We start from the raw sequence: 19,498 nt of genomic DNA, 5'->3' as shown, positions 1-19,498 counted from the left end.
AAATCGCTACAATTTCCGGCTTCTTTACCAGCAAAAAATCTTACATAAGATCCACCAAAAAAATCCAGAAACACTGGCTGTCATACGGAAGTATTTCGTTAGCACTTAGCAGTGGGTTATACACTGCTGTGCACATTGTCATGGTGGTCAGCGATGCCACCAATGCCGGCCGGTTTGATACGCCCAGATCGTTTTTTCTGTGGAGTTGGCCGTATGGACCATCGGATATTTTTGAGCGCACGGTTGTCCTCTTGGCGCGAATATTCCCTTACGGCTTTTATATAACCTATTTTGTAACGGTGACCTTTTTGGTCAGCTATATAGAAACGTTTAACCAGGTCTTATACGAATCAGTTTACAAAGTCAAAACGCGAGCCATAACATTTGATGAAATTTTTCCGAAATTGTCTTGGGTGGATGAAAAACTTGCAAAAGTGATTGAAAATATGAGCGGCGGATTCTCCATTGCACTGGCATCCGCACTGGCGGGCCACTTCCTCAGCGTTTGTTCCTTATCGGCTAGAGCATTTGTACCGGAAATGTTGAATAGCTCTTTGGCGTATGTCCGGCTGGTGCTGCCCATTACGGCGTCCAGTATCATTCTGCTTGTCTTCTTAATAACCGGCATAACCCTGCACGAATCAGTACGTTCCACTATGTACATTATAATCATTTATAAATGCGCGCTTGGGCAAAGTATAATTATTATGCATTTTCCGCACTGTATGGTTTAAAATCAAATTAACGTTCCTGTAGTTATGAAATTCAGAGCGTTAATAATTATTATCAACTCAGTAATTTTCTTTTAGGCGCAACAGACGGTGAAATTGTGGCGGCAAATCATTATCACGCACAGTGATTCTTGTGCTGGTCAGGTAAGTTTTCGTCCTGACGGTTTAAACATGCATCTGTCTAAGCATGCGGTCAAGAATTTTATGTACGGTTTTCGCAGAATGCTTCATGGAGGAACAACGCACAGTTTGTTACATTTCTGTACAAAGCAACACATCGCGTGGATTACTTAACGCTGGGCGGATTCGTGCATTTGACGAGAAAAGCAGGCGCTACGGTAATATGAGCATTCTTTAACAAATATTGCTGACAATAGTACAATTTGATAATAACGATATGAACATGAAGTACTCTAATTGCAGCTTGTTTTCACTTTTCTTGGGTACTTATGTTTTCTCATCGAAAGATCCGAACAGTACCGAATGGCTACTAAACTGGCCAGTCTCCACAACACAACCGCATCCGGAAGCTGATGTGACCGGCCATCAAATCCTATCGACTACGTATTCTATTACTTCTGTAATTAGCAGCAGCAGAATATTTTTTTTGAACGCGTTGTATGTGCATACGGTACATGTGTGTGGCAAAACCATGATGTTATCGTCATATATATGCATCTCTAGATTGTTTGCTTATTCTGTTACAGCGCAAGGCGATTTATGTTTTGTTAAAAAAACATCCTCTCAGTCTTGTTCAAAGTGCTATTATCCAAATTAATGCCCTTTCTTAAATTTATTGTTCATTTTCAGTTTTAACTTATAATTTACAGGTTTGCAATTATACTGGTAGTTTAATACGTACCGTGCCGTCAGACACAGTATTAATGCTAACATGACAAGTTAATAAATTTCAGAAGCAATATACTGTACTGTCATGCTTGATCGAGTTTCAGCTAAATCAGTCAGTTTATAAGTATGTAATTTATCGTCAACTATGAGTCACGTTGACGTTATGAACCAGTGTCAGATTGTTCCGCAGAGCATCCGTTAATTTTTCATCCGTCTGGAAATGTTCTGACCTTTCCACCAAAAAGCATAGATATCCGATAAATGCGAAGACAAACTGCAAGAATGGACACATACGTTGTAACATCCAAACTTGTTTCTGTGCAGTGAACTACTCTAGCCTTACTAATTTATATAAACGAGTACACACTCAGTAAAACAACAAAAACAAAAAGGCGCAAATTTCTGATTTTAAAGATTTATTTTAATACGATGTCGCATCAAAGGTCAGAACTGACGATCGCGATAGTTCTGCCGTCACTCGTCAGTTCTAAGCGTCCGAAAAATACCGTGTTTGATTTGAACGACACAAGCCTATAAAGCATCTGCTTAAATAGAAAGATTGGCTTACTGTTGCTGCAATGCTTCTCGTCAGGTGTACGAAATCGGCCAAGGTTAAACATTCACTTCGTTGACTAATTCTGTAGAGGGAGAACATCAGTCTAGCATCGTCTACGTTGGGCAAGATCTAGAAGAAACAAAAAGAAAAAATTTTCGATTTTCAAAAAGTAAAAGCACATCAGAGTACGTCGATAAAAGTAGTTAAAGTACCTGCACAGACTTTATTCTGCTTATAAAGATAGTCTACTTAACAGCTACTTACGAAGCAAATACATTGTACATAATGACGGCACGAAAAGAAACTGTGAGCTTATAATTATCCATAAATTACAAAAGCAATATACCTTTTTTCGATAGTCCTGGTGCGAAATAATCAGGTCTGTCCATAAGCGTTTCGCTTCTTTTCCCTGTAATTATAAAGGTCATGCTATTACAATAGTATTAATGTCGCATGAAAACAAGCGAACGTAAGAAATAAGATCCGTTGACCTTTCTGTGTGACTAAATACTTCTTTTCCTCGTAAAAATGGGAATTGTTTTTAATTAGGAACAAAGGTCATGTTGTATTACCGCTTCGTGTAACCGAGCTCCAGACAGCAAGAACATCAGCAACACAATCAATGTAGCGGCAATAAAAATTGCTTGCCGGATATAACTCCATGGCGTGGAAAACATATTCGACACGAAACACAGTGCCGTCGAAGAGCAGATCTGCAGGAAACTACCAAAAATCCCTCCCGCTAATACCAAAGAAAAGCCGCTGCTCAGCGAACCAACAATCGTGGCCAATTCTTCATCTTCCGCTTGCAGCAACAACAAACTGCTCTCAAAGCAAACCGAATCCAGTTTCACTCCCAGTATGGACAAGTTCAATTTGACATTGAGACTGACAATTCTATTGGTCAGCAGTGTCGCCAGATAATAATAAAGCACATAGAAAACAAACGGCAGCAGTCGCGCAAACAACAGCGGAATGCGCTGGAAAAGGTCATTCAGACCGGATGGAATATGCCAGACGAAGTACGGTTCCGGTTTCCAGAACTGGTCACGGGTGGCCACCAGCGCGTCGTAAAAAAACACCAGAGAGGTCGCCACGTGAATGGTCGCTGCCACAGCCAGTGAGAAGTAGCCAAAGTACAACCATTTAATGCGCGCACTGACCATGATGTTGTTGCTGTTGACTCCATGGCGGGCAGTGCCACAATAACCGGCATTTGTCATCTGATACAGGGCGGACCGGATGTGACTGCTTTTGGCAATAAATCCAAAAAGCACAGCCGATGCGGTCATATACGAAATCTGGCTGGTCATATAACTTAACAAAGAAATTATGGGACTTTGTTGATAACTCAGCACCTTGCCGACTTCGTAAGTGCTTTCGTGACCATTGTACACCCAATCACAAAAATCAATAATAAACAAGATGAAACAGACTACTGGAATTAGGTAGCGGAGAAAAATTTGTAGATGTTTTTGACAATTCCACCCTAAAAAAAATTTAACGAATAATGCGAACGGAATATCCAAGTTCAATGTATCAACTTCCGCCAGTACTGTTTTGTCATCGATGTCCATCGTGTACACGTCAACCACAAGTTCTTCGACAATGGCAAAACTATACTAAACTATTATCCGTGAAATGTAATGCCTTCCAAAAAACTTGCTCATAATCGTAAAAATCCAGTGCGGTGCCGAACTGTACAAACACGGACAGTTTTAGTGGAGGTATCGGATTGACCTTGTCTTGCCACAAAACCTGTTTGCTTTCCATAATTCATTCGCAAATAAAGGAGCCTTGCGGCGCGTGATCGTCTTCCGCCGAATATCGGAAGATGTACTCTGTAAGTACGTAAATCATGCAACACATCTGACAGTTCTTGGAATGCTAACCAAGCTTCTAATAAATATTTATTATTATGAAATATGAATGCATATACTGCTCAAATAATTCATACACTATTTTATAAAGCATTTTTATTTGACAGTTTCTCAAAATTACATTTTCTGAAACACTCTTATTCGTCTCATAAGGTTAGTTTTTGTACCTGCAAATAATTCACACAAAATTAGTTCATGGCTTTTGCGCCAGGTCGCTGCAGTACCAAACAGAAAATATTGTATACGAGTTGAAAGAGTATAAGGCAACCTACCTAATACAGATACATAAAAGTGCATCCTTGCACAATTTTTGAAGAGACTATTTTTCTCTACTAACGTAAAAGATTTTGTGTGAATGGCATCAGATATCTGCAGATGTGGGTACACAATTTTCTATGTACATTTTCTATCTCTATGCGTCGTGTTGGAATGTAAGTTTTCTTTTTCGTCTGCAGACATCCAGGGACATCTAGATCGAAACCATTTTCCATTTTTAAAATTCAACAAGCAAAGCGACTTAGGAACATCAACGATAAAAAATTAAAAACTCGACTGATCAGTGCAGATCAGCTTGCAACCATCTAGGAAGAGGAACCGGTTGGTTGAGCCTCGTCAGCACTTTATGTAAGGCAACATTGTAGGGCTGATAATAATGCTGCAGGAACTTCTCCGCTTCCGCGTCCATGGGCGGGTATCGACGCCCCTTGCTGCGGCCCAAACAGCGATTACTCTCTCCATTCACCACTTGGCAATAAAACCCTTTTTTCGCGTCGTATCTACAGATATTGACGACACACTTATAACTTGATATTACACAGCACAAGACTGTTGTAACAAAGTTGAACACTAACCTTAGAAGATCCGTATAATCTATGAAAGGCTTAATTTTGAGGAAGCGCTGCACTTTGTGCATCACCGACACGGGACTGCGTCGCAGTTCATCACCATCCAAAATGAGCAACTAAAAACAAAGCAAAGAATTGCATCTCCGACCAAACCGTGGCATCTACTAAATCGGACAGATCAAAATAAAGGTTTCCCTTCGACATTTTCTAGTCGTTCTGCTTCTCTTTTCTCGCTAGCCTTACCTGATTCGCGGGATAATGATCCAGCCATTTCTCAATATGCACCGCATACTCGCCCGGCTTCAAGCAGCGGTTACGCAGATTCCGCAATGGCAACGGAGAATCCCGAGACGCCGATATCACATCCAAGAAACTGTGTTGCCGGGCTGTGCGATCGCCATGCGCTCGCATGTGCTATACCAAAAGACAATGCTTGCTAGCGACAGTAAAATGAATTCATACTTTGAGTAGATTTCGAAATAAAAAGCATTTGGAATGAATGCAATTCGACATACGATTAAACATCAGGTACTAGACCGAAAATAAGGTAGAAACATACAAGTATAAAAAATCTGCCAGTCAATTAGGATTAATCATGAACATTTCAGACAACAGAACCCAGTACAAAAAATTTCATTCAGTACTATATTTTTGACATTTTCCCACCTGATACCACGAATAGGCTCGTCGTACGGGATCGATGACAATCACAATAATACTGGCACGAGGAATCAGGGAAAAGGCACGCACTGGCACTAATTCACCGTCAAAATACGTGGCACTTTTCTCGAACAAATACTGAGCAGAAGAATTATCCGGCAAGGGAAAGAAGTTCATATACCTGCACAAAACACAACAGTTTTCCCGATCGACGAAGCAAATGCTGAAACCACCATCACAGTTCACAACTGTACCCATAAATACGCTTTAAGGAACGAAAACTACCATCGCAAGTCTTTCAAAAATATTCAATCAGTGCAGAAATGACTGGTCAAGATTACTGCATCCATGCAATGTATGCAAATGTAAATTTTACAATGAACGAGTAGCTAATTTTAACCCTAAGGGCAATAAGTGTATCATAACTTTAGCACCACAACTATTATTTTACACCATATAACGACATACCAGTCCAATCCTTTATGGTAATTCTTGCCGCTGAAAAACTGCACTTCCTCAAAGGTCTCAGGATTGTGATAATTACTCCTAATGGCCGGATGCATGGACAAGAAGCTGTAAAGCGCCGTGGTGCCAGTTTTCTGTGGACCGACCACGAGGAATTTGGGCAGTCGCTCACAGGACTTGCTGCTGGCCCAGATCTGCATGTGGCGTTTGTCATCGCAGGGATTGTGCCACACCGGATCCACATCACCCGGAAACATGTGGAAATACAATTTGGCCATCTCCAGGGGCGGTGCGGATCGCAGCTCCAAATTAGTCCATTTGCCTACAGTGATGCCCGGAAATTAAGCCAAAGCCAACAACATGCTTAATCTCTTAATTGACATGGTTTACATCAGATTGATTTCCCTCTCATTGTACCGAAAATGGCAAATGAGTTTCTAAGCAATCTTAACCGAAACAACAAATTAAGCCCATTGATCCTGCAACTGTCACAAAAAATGAACCGAAAAACAAACCAAACCAAAAGATGTCGTAACTTTTTAATAAAAATCGTACTAAACAAAATCTAAAAAGTTTCGTGTCAAATAGAAAGAAACCAGCATGCAAATTCAGGGAACGTGTTAACAAAGCTACAAACAGAAGCAACCAAATCGAAAAATGGACTTGAAAAACAACGACTTAAATTAATTTTAACCAAAGAAACAAAACTTCCAGACTTTGGAAATACAAGTAACTAAAATTTTTGGTCGGAATATCAAGAAACCAGCGATACGGCTAATAAGTATTTTCTGATATTAAGCCTGCTTAACGATTAAACAAATTACCTATAAACTGAAAGAGATTTTCGAAGGTGTAGAGCGCCAAACGATCATTTGCATAATTAGACAAGTGGGTCATATAGATGTTGATGGGATTATAAAGGAAGGTCATAAAGAGATCGCCACCCAAGATATTCCGTTCTAATCGCTCTTTTCCACCCGGATAGCTTTCCAGAAAGATGGTGTGCGTGTACAGACCGCATGTCTGTCGCGGTAGGACGCGGATGTCGCGATAAATAAATCCCCGATGGATGTGCATCGGCTTGAAATGGGGATACTCTTCCGTGCTGGTCACTTGTGCATTCCAGATGCGCCGCCAGGCATCGTACAGTGGCTCATGTACCGGATACACGCCAGAATGGTGCGGCGAGATAACGTAGCCCGAATTCGTTGGAATGCCATTTTCCTACATCCAAAACGTTCTACTGACGTCACGAATCGAACAGTAATTTTAATGGATAATAGATAGACACCGACACAAAAAACGGTAAGCACTTCAAAGTTAAAGCGAAAAAAATCTAAACAGCAGTTGTTAGTGGAACCAGTATATAAATTATAATGTGGAAAACTAGATATCTGCAAGCCATATTCCACAAAAGATTAGCCATGTAAAGTTAGTACCGTAACAGTAAAGTTAGTACCGTAACAGTAAAGTTAGTACTAATCGAAGGTTTTTCAATTTGATTTGCAATATCATAATCATCGTATTTCTCCAGGATGTGGGTTTCTTACCTTCGCAAACTGATAATTCAGCTGCATTTCCCGAATGATTACATCGGTGCTGGCATTAAAAAGATGTGGCTGCGAATGTCCCCACATATGACAGAACCACCAGAACTTGGACGCATTAGCTGTAATTACAATAAACAACGATACAACAACGATAACAACGGTGACAATAACGATTTATGTTAGTCCTAACAGTCAATGCCATCTGTTTCGCTGAAACACGCGAACAGAGATGAGATTTGATTTTGATGTTAAATTCATTACCTAGCAGTAAATCGTCCCCCTTATTTTCTTCCTCAAATCCAGCATGAAAGTATTTTCCCGAGAATCCTAAATTAAACCGAAAACCCGCTACGGTTTTTCTCCATCGCATCATCGTCGAAATCATGGCCTGCACAAGGTTAAATTTAACATTTGCTATCAACTAACAATTATTATGTATCTACTGTTATGTGGACAACTTAAACGATCGCATTTAAAATCCAAACAGCTGGATTTATAATTGAAGTCCACCGTCTCGAGCGTCGGCGGTTTGACATCCTAGTTTTTTACCTGAACATCGCTGATGTTCATACGGGTCCCTTTCCGTCCCACGAAAATGTCATCCACATCAATGAGGATGTAGCGCGTCAAGGGCATCAGCTGGTGTCCGCCATTGATCAGATAACCCATCGCATCCAGAAACAACATCTTATGCAACCAAAACTTCAACGACTGCCCGAAGAACACGCGGCGCACTCCGTCGAGTTTACCGGTATCTAATACCACTGTCGGCAACTGCGTGCTGTTAGCGCTCGGCGTCGAATTCAATGGCGACGAAAGAAGAGCCCACGCGACGATCTCATACGTTTCGTGCTTTGGAACGAAAACCGTCCAATCATCTCCTGTGACCAAATTTCTATTATAGTAACTATTGTTAAAAAATTAATTCAATGTAACTAATGAATGTCAAGTATGTTAAAAAATTGTTAACAAAAAAAGACAAGAAAAAAATTATTTATCAGGCTATATACTTCGACGCCTCGCAATGCAAATTTATGCTAAACTAATAAAACAATATAATACCGAACCTGTCATACACACAACAGCGCGTTTTACAATTGCAAATCTGCAATAAAGTTATAAATCATACTATGTCCGTTGAGGCTGAGCAGCGAAAAAGAGTAATTGGTAGCAATGTTGCCAACAAACAGAGTTTAGCTTTACTTAAATGCAAACCTGGTAAAACGCCTTCTAAACTTTGTCCCCCTTTAGTGAGATGCAGTACAGGACTCGCTACATTGACAGTATAATCCTGCAGCTGGACATTGGTGTGCATGAGCATCTGCATATTGGGCACCGTGGCGCCGATCAGCGTGTGCTCCAACAACGGTGGAAATCCGATAATTCCCACGTGATATTCACGGCAATACCGATCCAGCAAGTCGCGGTTCCATTTATCCATTTTAAAATACTTATCCACATTTTCAAAAACAATCAGACTGAACTTTCCCCGATCCTCCGACGTCAACACCGGCACATTCTTCCCACCCAGCTCCACCCGGAATTTCTTCCGCACCGCTTCCAACACCGTCACAATATCCCTTCCCAGCGGCGAATACTGCGTTTCCGCAAACACCAACACTTTGGGTTCGTATTTTAACCGTGGCAACGTCGTAGTGACACTGACGGGCCGGGGCAGTTCAATCACTGGATCCGGCCCGCCGATATCGTCAGCACGGCCGTTTGGTGTAGTTTTCATAGCGATTTCGTCGGGTTTGACCGCCACCCACCATCCCAGCAGCAAGAGTGACAGCAGTCCAACGATAAAGGTCAACACGATGCTCCGTGACAGGGCTGCGGCGCGCAGATAGCGCATTAACCACGATTGGTCCATTCTGACGGCTGGCTTCATTTTCCCGGATTTGTAGCCGTTTCCTGTCATTTTTTCCCATGGAATCATCACCGTGCAGATACAATGTCGCGAAAAGGGAATCGTTCGGCGACATGTCAGCCGACATTAATCGGACAGGGTGTGTTTAACACAGACTTGTCATGGTCAGTCATTCCATCCTGTGGGGAAGAGAATGCTTAATTTAGAGGAAAATCCGTATGGCATAAAAGCAATTTCCTAAAGTGCAGCAGGAAGATGGTAGGAAAAAATTGGCGTATATCGATTACCGCTAAAAATCTCATACTTTTCGCTAAGCTTGATGGATGAACAACCACTTAATACGTCAGCACTAAAACCCATGGATTACGCTAAGACTTTAAAAATGCACTTAAACATTCGTTTACATTGCGGCACAATATCAAGAGTACGACTTCTACCACGTTACTCTTAAAGCAACTCCATGCTGCGGTTTAACAATACGTATACTACGGATACTTTAAAAAATTCCTGTAAAAATATTTCGCATTCTAAGAATTCAGCAGCAGATTCATAAGGAACATTCTTTTGATACTCGCGTTTTGAACCAACGAGAAATGACTCACTAAGATAGGTTAAAGGCTTAAAAATAATGGTACAGAGAAAATCATGTGTGATATTAATTTTTAGCAATTACCATTAAAGATTCGAAGCCAGTCAAACAAATCGGTACTCGTAGTCCAGAATGAAAAATGATAACGCGCACAACGAAGGACATTAAGAAAGTCGTGAATAAAACGTTAAATATAAAACGAATGGTTATAGCTTTTCCAAAAAATCTACAGTAGGCATTTAAATCGATACACGCGCAAACCGTAATCCATCAGCGAAAAAATGTCAATCCATCTTCGTTTAAACGACCACCAGATCAAATCATAGAATAATCAAAATGAGATAGGCGTATGTAAAGGCCAGCGTTAAATAAACAGTGACATTCGGTACATGGTGACTGTCCCGATTGAAATTGCCCGTCGTGACGAGCTTGACTGAGCGGATATGGAAAGAACGGAAATCCGCAGCAGTGAATCCAATCAGAATTTAGACCTGATATGCATGCTTAAAGAACCGAACACATCCATTACCGCATCAAACCCATTCCATAACAGGCTTTATAACACCCCATAAAACACCTTCCGCCATTCATGCACCTGATGAGGAATGGCACATTCAATTAAAAAAAGGCCCATAAAATTTCCTACACAATGGACTGTTGAACTTTCTCATCATTCACCAGAAATCCGAACTACAGCATTCTCCCTTCGTCATGAAAACAGTCTGCATTAGAACCCCAGTCTATCTAAATCTAAGGTAACGGACGAGGTAATTTTGAAAACGGAAAAAACGGAAATGATCAAAGTAATATTCTGCGAAAATACAGCAACGTTAATAAACTGCCGGCTACATTCGTTACGCGCGCAACACACTGTGTGAAATATTCTTGCAATCGATATTCGTTTATACTCCACCGCAAAAATCACACTATATCCAGTGGAAATTAAAAGGGCTTATCCTTGAAAAATTCATCTTATAAAAAACTCACTGTTGACACCAAGCTGCGCTCTTAGACGACAAATCGATTAACCAACGAGGATCGTCCAACTGTCAAAGGGAACAATAAACAAAACTCCTCGGGTTCGATTTCAGAAAAGCTTTTTATTTACAACTCAAGGCATCGATACAGCATAACGCCGGGTTAAAGTGCGTTGTTCCTGAAACGAATGGAGATGCAAGATGTAATTCAGCTCATCCGGTGCTCCAGTCGGAATTACTACATCTACTCCAAAACATTGGTAAATAAATCAACTTGCTCAGTGCGATCTCCAGCTGGCGCGCCTCTTTTCCCGTATGTTCATTTAACCCCAATCTAATATTTATGGCCAACTCTCCACTCCAATGGCAATATCCAGTGGAATATTTACGTGCTATATCATCATTTATCTCCTACTGTACCATCCGGAAATTCAGCGGTTTACGAGATGATTGGAATGGATACGCACTCTACAGCAGCCCGATAAGGATGTCGTGTAAACACCACTCTACTGTCTATTTCTTGCTTCATCAAGTAGAGCAATCCACCCACACCTCGCAAAATTATGCCGAATAATTCCGGTCAATTATAGTATTTAAGCAGAAATACGATCACATTCTGATTGTTAAAAATCATTAGATTATGGTAAGTACGAACCAGAAACGTGCCCAAAAGCGCTGTTTGGCCACTTACCGGCACAAATAAAAAAAATACTCAAAAACTGCAATTCAAAAAAGGACGCAAGCAGATCGATTGTTCGACCCGAAAAATCCAAGAAACTTCTGCAGAAGTTAACAAACAAAGAAACGAGAATTAAATCAATATACAGTCGCTTGCTCTTTCAGGGTTTACAGTGCACAAGGACAGATGTAACTTCACAAACACAAGTATCGTTTCTCAGCAGACGACGATATTTGAATATTTATCGATGAATTGCGCAGCGCTAGAAATAATCTTGTGCCCGTACACTGAACAAATAGTCAAAGTCTTGCTAAGGACTTTATCGTTAGACAGGCGCGTTTAACTCGTATTTCACGCCGCACTGAACAGCACGGAATCCTATCGAACCTTATCGGCCACCCACATGTTGAGTAACGTTTTGACCCATATAATCCCGCCAACTCACAACATTTCCGAGCGGATAGCAGCCGCTGATGACCACCAGAATGAATCATTAATGATCTTACGAAATTTCACAACTCTTCCAATATATACATTCACTAATACAGTGCAAAATGATTAATCGTAAGCGACCACCGCTACTTTTTTAGAATAGGACTGTTGTTTATCGTCAATTTATTATTTCTTATTGTAAGTAACAACCGTTGCATTAAAAACTGCGAAGCCGGAAGTGACTGACGCCATGCCGTAAAACTTTGTCACTTACAATTGTTCGAACACAACTGCTCTTAAACAAAAATCCCTACTCGTAACCTGATAGAAAACTGATTTGCCGGATTGTCCCAACGGCTGTATAAGAAAGGTTACTGGGGGCTTAGGGCCACGATTTCTGGAAATGTCCGTTACCAAATCGCGTTACACTGTTGTTAAATAGTCGCAAGGAATATGCATAAATATTTACAACGAAAAATTATTTGAGTAAAATATAAAATATGTGGCGAATAAAAGAATAATTTCAGCTGTTGTTATCCTATTTCACCAGCGTATATGGCATAACCACAGCAACTAAAGCCGAAGGCGGCAATCAGCTGGGCATTATTTTCCATACCACGGCTTAATTCGATAAAAATTCGCTTGGGCGAAATTCAAAATTCAATCACGCTCCCTTTTGGTGCGAGAGTGCGATAGGTTTCCTTTTTGACAACTTCTACCCACACAGCCACGTAGGCAGCGTGTCAAAGAATCCCAACGGGAGTCATCGCGAGCGCCGCCGACTGGCTATTCTCATCCATCACTCTGACATCCGACCACGCTATTGTCCAAATTAATTTACGATGAACTTTCTCCATAAACAATCAATAATGCACCGTAAAGCCGTTTTTATTAAGGGCAACACACGAAGAAACAATGGGCATCATTAATTAAGCATACAAGCTTACATAAAAAAAATGTTGTACGTAGTTCAACCATGGAAGACTAATCCTGATGCTCAACAACGTGTACATATATAGACACATTCTGGACTGCTCAGTCTTTTACGATAACCATTAAAAATTACTGCTCTTAAAAAACGGCAAAAAGCAAACTACAAATAACTGACCAAAGAGCACCACCGATGATAAAAAAGGACCAAGAAGCTTTCGGACCACGAAAGGATCACAAGGGCAAATTTTCCGTGCTTTCAATGAATGTTTTTGCTACTTTGTGGGCGGGCACCGGGAGGTAATCACTCAAAGTCAACCGTCAATAAAGATGGATTAAAGAAAAACTTTGCATGACAAAAACAGGCGAAGGGGCTGAAGCTGTTTCATATGCCGTTCCCTACCGCGCAAGTACAGTATCCGCTACCATCCGGACGAGCAGGCCGCTGTCAGCTATTAACATCAACTTTCCAGTCCAACAGCAAACACAACTCCCCAATAAACCCACGTGGGCACAGTATCCACTTGGAATACTCGTATACCACCAGAGAAAAGTGCCTAATCCGATTTAATCAAACAAACTCAGAATAAGTTTACGTCAATTTACTTGGATTGGCCGGCAAATTTCCAACACTGCCAGCAGCGATACCCAGGCCGCAATTATTCCACAGTGCTAGTGGCGGGAATATTACTGCCGGCAGTGGCCGCTGTCACTGACCGATGGAAGATTTTGGGAACAAACAACGCGTAACGGGATTACTGCTGGACTAACAGGATCAAGAAAAAGCTGATGTGGTTACAGTTTAATTTTATTATAAAGAAAGTATAACCAAACATAAAGAACGAAAAATATGATGATAATATCACGGAATCTGCTCTGGAGTTGAGACAACATTAATTATATACTATTTAATTAAGCAAGTTGTACGGCATCGCAATCCTCTTAATTACGTAGTCATTTTGCAATAGCCCCCTCCAAATGGCATCAAACTCTTGTTTTGTCCAAATATATACATCTGTTAATTACCACTAACAATAAGTACGATATGATTTATTCACTATTTCGTAAGTATGCGAACAAGTGGTAATATGTTAAAAAATATGAGCAAAAAAATCCTGTATAATTCCTGCACTGGTATCAAACTCAGCATCACTGCTTGTTAATTACTTAACTCGGTGACTTTTTACAGCAGATAATATCTGCTGTAAAAAGCCACTACTTTGAGTTAATTCATATTATGTTCTCGCACCAACGGAATGGTAAATTAATAATTAAATATTTCAATTTATCAATTTAATAATTTATTTATCGCACAAAAATATCGAAGTGCATACAATGGGAGCTGTTAAATTTACCAGGATTTAAACGAAACGTTCAAAATCATAGTCAAAACCAGTTTCACATTCGATAAATTAGTTACCTACTTCGTTTAAAGACAAGTTAACATCTCCTTCCTTCACAAATAATCATCCAGTTCCTCATCAGTCTGGCAGTTTCTCCTGAACAGTTGCCAAAATATGCAGAAAGAGAAATTCTTCCGATATAGTTCACCGCTTCGGTGCTACTTCTCTGGAAAATCAGCCCAGCCAGTCAAAGTCCTGTAATTTAGTGGCATGATACAAGCTAGAAACGATGTGCTGAACAGTACAAGTAATTTACAGCGACCAACTTACATTCACAGGAATACAGTATCATCATAACATTTATAACACAATAATAATATTAACACATATCCCAACGGGCTGTGGTACCTTCGGAGTTCAGTTTCACGTCGCGCAGCTTATTACTTGAGTCACTTGACTATTAAGTTGTACTTCTGTACGAGTACACTAATTCCAGAGCACAGGATGGACGGGGCCAGATAAACTTGGGCTGAATAACTGCTAATAATTTGAAAAAATGAATTTCTATCGTGAGAATTTGTTTCCGACTTTTCTTATTGAATCCGGATGAATCACAAAGGAACTGGTAGCAAACTAGCAAACAAATTTTACTTTTATCGAGAAATGCAACTGCAATGCGAAAAAGTTTTCGCTGATCCAGTTTCGCTCATCCAGCACCAATTATAGGAGACTGCAGTACGAGGGGGACGCGTATTTTGCTCATCAGAGACAGAGTCGGACAGATGCGAGTAAGGTGAGTGCACAATAATACTGTGCAGAAGTGGCGTCTTACGAGTGCACAATAATACAATAATTGATAACTTTGTTCATTCCTGCATTAAATTTTTATGTATAATCTTGGAAAATGCAGAATAATACACAGCATTAGACAAAATAAATGATTCTCTGTTTCTTCTTCAGGATAATGCACTAGGAGCCCCCGCGGTTAACATAGCCGCCTATGACAAATCCTCCATAGGCGGCTATGCTAGCCGTACAGGCTAACAGTGCATAACCCTGAAAGAAAAACAAAAAAGAATTTATTTTGCCTAATCCTGTGTATTATTCTGCATTTTTCAAGATTATACATAAAAATTTAATGCAGGAATGAACAAAGTTATCAATTTTCAAAGATTTACGTTAAAACAGCCTGTGGCATGGGCCACCGCACGCGTGCTTCTGTTACGTTGTCACTTAACAACTGGAGGGTCCACAGATGGTGCAATGGCTGTAAAATCACGAATAAAATCAAGTAAGACGCCACTTCTGCACAGTATTATTGTGCACTCGTAAGGTTCGGACACATTCAAAATATCATTTACGGATCCAAACAAACTCTTGAATTGAACTTGAAAGCTTTAAATTTAAATTAATTCAAAAAGAGTTCCTAAATATTATCAAACTCTTTATCTTCTTGAAATTGTGAAATAAATTAAATGTTTTGAGTCAGTTGAGTGGTGCTGAAATTATGTCGCAAGACATGCAGCAATGACAAAAATCTCACGGCATGGTGTATTCCGAGGAAAGCCCTGCGTGGTCCCTTCATGCAAGCATTACTCCTTCGACAAAGATGTAAAATTCTTTCCAATCCCACGCGATCTCGTTGCCCGCGACGAATTTCGTCGATTATGTGGAATACATCACTTTCAAAAGCAGTCGGCAATTTGTTCGGATCACTTTACGCCAGAGGATTTCAGTGAAAGTGGGACCTTACTGCGATCTGCGCGACCATCGCTGAATCTGATTAATTCAAATTCTGAGTAAGTTTTAAATAACTCTCTTAAGTCTTACTTTGTCAAAATTTTGATTTTCATGTGATAAAATTTGGCTTCAGCGCCGATGAATTCATATGTATACACTACAGAGTACAGATAGTAAGATAAGTACATTGTACTGTACTTCTTTGAAATTACGTTAATATGCTGCGGTTGGCGTTTATGGCTGTCAAACGAAACACACACACTTTTTTGATTTTTGGTTGTTTTTTGCAGTCTGTTGTCTGAGGTATTGAATTTCTATTATATTTTGATGTACCGCTTTTAAAGTACAATTAATGTATCGGTCGGTTTAGAATTCTTTGTGTGATACTTACAGCTGCATAATTTCAGTGCACTTACAACCATAACAGAATCCGGTTTATCGCGTGACTCCCGGCGGCGGGCGGCCAGTAAACAAGGCAGCATCTGCGCCGTTCTGGGCTGCAATAAATACGCTGGCGATCGGAAAGCAGAGAACCTGCATTTCTTCAAATGCCCCCAGAAACCGGCACCGGAAGCCCCGGAAGAACAGCGGGATTTGTATAATAAATGGTTCAGCGCGTGCTCCCGTTTGGATTTGACGGAATTTGCCAACCACCACCGTGTGTGTTCGCGGCACTTTGACGACGCTGACATCGACCAACATCCGCACGTCTGCCGTACGCGCCTCCGCCCGGGGAGCTACCCCAAGAAATTCCTGGGCAAACTGAAACATCCTTCCATGGGCAAGGACAGTCACACTGCACCGCCGGCTCCGACGCCGTCGGTGCCGATCATTTCCCACGCGGTGATCGAGGAAGCCGAGAAGATCGAAGAAATCCACGATCACCAACAGAATCCGGAGCATCCCGTTGATGAGCCGGTTGTTATTCAAACAGCCACTGTCGAAGAAACTCCGGTGGTTCAGGTTGAGGAAATGGCGGATGTCAATAAGGATGACGATGTTGCCGGAACGGAAGCGATCGAAGAAATCGTTCCTAGCGACATATGGTAACTTGTTAGAACCGGTGTTAGTTTTTTAATTGTGTTTAATTGCAGTTCTAACAAAGTGTGCTTTCGATTGTTTCGAAACGATACTGCTGATATTTGGCACTGAAATTTTTTGTTTCGCTTTTCGATTGTTAAAATAATGTAGTTTTTTTAAAGCCCACTGCTTTGTTAATCACTGATAAAATTAATTTGGTTATTAACTACAGGAATTCTGTAATCTCGGATGGATTTCAAGCTCCGGTGGCGGATGACGGGGGCACTGCTTGGAATGTGTATCAGCGCGACGCTGACCACATCGTTTTTGCCCGTATTCGTCCAGTATTAATCTCCCACGCCGCGCCGTTGTATTATTCCAGCACCGTGGACTTTGTTCGCATCAACCGTGATTTGAGCGTCGTGCTGTCTTCCGGCAACCGTGTCATACCTTCCCAGGTGGTATCTTCCTATTTTGCCGAAGCCAGTTTGTCCGCTGGCGGACCAGTTTTGAGCCCGTTTTTATACAATTTTGCGGCATTCGATGGAATTATTTTTAAGTCTAAGAAATGACGGATCCCGATGCAGTTAATGGTAACTGTTGTGTGTCGACGTTTTATTTATTGTAAATTATTCTGATGTTAACATGGTTTTGTGTTACATCATTGTTATTGTTATATTTTATTATCATCATGGTCTGCACAGAATACCGAGAAAAGAAGTTGTTTTACTCGTAAAACGTTCGGGTGTTTCGGGTTGGCAACACATTAAACGCATTTACCTATTGGCGGGAAGAGAACAATTCGGAAATTTGCGAAATCATCATCGCTTGTTTTTACCCGTGCAACTGTAAAGATCGAGGCTGTGCCAGACAATTTCGTTCATGCTTTCATATACTCGTAGTACTTCTGTACGAGCATTAAATATTAATGTCTGCTCTCTAGATGGTACGTCTTTCATTTAAGTACTCACGATTCGCGTTTTTTTTGGAATTCGAAGAAAGTTCGAAACGTGCTTCTGTCAGTTCTGTGGCATTTTGCCAATATTAACAGCGCTTTCATAGCGCACGCCGCACACACATACGGTACATAACTACATTAAGAGTACAGTGTGAAACTGGGCTAAAAATGCTGCCACTACTTCGTAAAGCTTTGTAGATGAAAGGTGACCAAACAAACACCGAATCCGTAATTCACTTTATTATTGAAGTCTCCATAAATACGGAAATTCGAATCACAGCTGCAAAAACGACAAACGCAGGTCACAGGCAAAAAGTGGCTGCCAGAAATATACACAATAAAACCTTCAAACCGGGACAAAAACACACAATTTTGAAGAAACTGTACAAAAAATCGACGTCGGCAATCAAGGATAAAGGTTATTCGCTAGACGTGCTTCTGGATGGCCGCTTCCAGCATTCCCGCGTTGGATCCCTGGAACTGGTCGATGGCCTTCCCATCTTTGATGAACACGAACGTGGGCTACGACAAACAGTTAACGAAAGGTCAACAACCTGCGACTGGGAATGCGGAAGTATACCGTACCGCCCTTACAATTCACTACATATTTGCATTAGAACGCACATTATGGTATTTGTAAGAATATGAATTTATCAAAACAAATAATGCTGTAAAATTACCGATAAGCATTGCACTACCGAGATTTTGTTGTAGAATATTTTTATAACATATGCTGTTATGTTTTCGACACCATTTCATGAGCAAGGTACAAAATTTACAGATCGAGGGTCGCCATGCTATTGTTGCAGAAAAGGGGATTTCTGGCAAAACTTGCGATGAACGCTACTCACAGTGGCAGTAACTTTGTACTCGGGATGGATATCATCGGCCTTGTCCACGTCCACCTTGACGAACTGGGCGCTGTCCGCGTACTTCTCGGCCAACTGTTCATAGGCGGGAGCCACCTTCGTGCAGCTTCCACACCAGGTGGCGTAGAATTCAGCAATGACGAGCTCATCACCAGCCTTGCTCAGCAGACGCTTCATGCTGTCCTTGGAATCGATATCCTTCAGGCTAGGCATGATTAAAGGTCGAGTGGAGAAATAACGGAGGAAAAAGAGAATTCTCGAAAGGTTACTGTAACGTGGCGACAAGCAATGAAGATCGGCGCAATGAAAAGGAGGGTGATCAGCGGCTGAAAAAACTGCGAATAATGCCAGAATCTATCGCGGTCTGCGAAAGTGCGAAGATGGCGGATGCAGCGAGCAGCTGGCAAATCTACTGTACTGACTGGACCCGAAGAAATCTAGGCACGGTGTAAACCCGTGCACCGTGGGTAGCACAGATTCTTATCTGTATAAGTACACCACCGATGTACGGTAAATTCGGTAATCCCGCGTTAAATGGCATGTACTATAGATAAT

The 19,498-nt window shown here is 41.0% G+C and overlaps 4 protein-coding genes across 11 annotated transcripts; 1 reads left to right on the top strand and 3 right to left on the bottom strand.

Annotated features, from left to right (window-relative positions):
• Positions 1–1,571: 1,571 nt before the first annotated feature.
• LOC129584129 (uncharacterized) lies at positions 1,572–3,735 on the bottom strand. Its single transcript, XM_055476240.1, has 4 exons — positions 2,709–3,735; positions 2,483–2,545; positions 2,149–2,265; positions 1,572–1,854 (listed from the first exon to the last, which is right to left on the bottom strand). The coding sequence occupies exons 1-4, from the start codon at positions 3,711–3,713 to the stop codon at positions 1,720–1,722; spliced, it is 1,320 nt and encodes a 439-aa protein (XP_055332215.1). The 5' UTR covers positions 3,714–3,735; the 3' UTR covers positions 1,572–1,719.
• Positions 3,736–4,412: 677 nt separating this feature from the next.
• Positions 4,413–15,041, bottom strand: LOC129583907 (bifunctional heparan sulfate N-deacetylase/N-sulfotransferase-like). 8 transcript variants are annotated; one of them, XM_055475944.1, is made up of 12 exons: positions 14,687–15,041; positions 14,438–14,611; positions 8,752–9,585; positions 8,086–8,417; positions 7,798–7,924; positions 7,537–7,655; positions 6,811–7,210; positions 5,990–6,308; positions 5,528–5,702; positions 5,105–5,275; positions 4,868–4,977; positions 4,413–4,792 (listed from the first exon to the last, which is right to left on the bottom strand). In XM_055475944.1, the coding sequence occupies exons 3-12, from the start codon at positions 9,473–9,475 to the stop codon at positions 4,573–4,575; spliced, it is 2,697 nt and encodes an 898-aa protein (XP_055331919.1). In that variant the 5' UTR covers positions 9,476–9,585; positions 14,438–14,611; positions 14,687–15,041; the 3' UTR covers positions 4,413–4,572. The 8 variants fall into 8 exon arrangements, with proteins under 8 accessions (XP_055331919.1, XP_055331918.1, XP_055331920.1 ...); XM_055475943.1 differs by having other exon boundaries at positions 14,765–15,041; XM_055475945.1 differs by having other exon boundaries at positions 14,438–14,582; positions 14,765–15,041.
• LOC129583908 (uncharacterized) lies at positions 14,882–17,908 on the top strand. Its single transcript, XM_055475952.1, has 4 exons — positions 14,882–15,149; positions 15,690–16,155; positions 16,504–17,142; positions 17,349–17,908. Exons 2-4 carry the CDS (start codon positions 15,884–15,886, stop codon positions 17,686–17,688), a joined length of 1,251 nt encoding a protein of 416 aa, XP_055331927.1. The 5' UTR covers positions 14,882–15,149; positions 15,690–15,883; the 3' UTR covers positions 17,689–17,908.
• A 391-nt stretch (positions 17,909–18,299) lies between these two features.
• Positions 18,300–19,348, bottom strand: LOC129584093 (thioredoxin-2-like). Its single transcript, XM_055476196.1, has 2 exons — positions 18,926–19,348; positions 18,300–18,596 (listed from the first exon to the last, which is right to left on the bottom strand). The coding sequence occupies exons 1-2, from the start codon at positions 19,154–19,156 to the stop codon at positions 18,501–18,503; spliced, it is 327 nt and encodes a 108-aa protein (XP_055332171.1). The 5' UTR covers positions 19,157–19,348; the 3' UTR covers positions 18,300–18,500.
• Positions 19,349–19,498: the final 150 nt, after the last annotated feature.

The sequence above is a fragment of the Paramacrobiotus metropolitanus genome, unplaced genomic scaffold (assembly GCF_019649055.1).
Source record: "Paramacrobiotus metropolitanus isolate TYO unplaced genomic scaffold, Prichtersi_v1.0 Parri_scaffold0000012, whole genome shotgun sequence".
Classification (NCBI taxonomy): Eukaryota; Metazoa; Tardigrada; class Eutardigrada; order Parachela; family Macrobiotidae; genus Paramacrobiotus; species Paramacrobiotus metropolitanus.
This window is presented reverse-complemented; position numbering and strand designations above follow the sequence as displayed.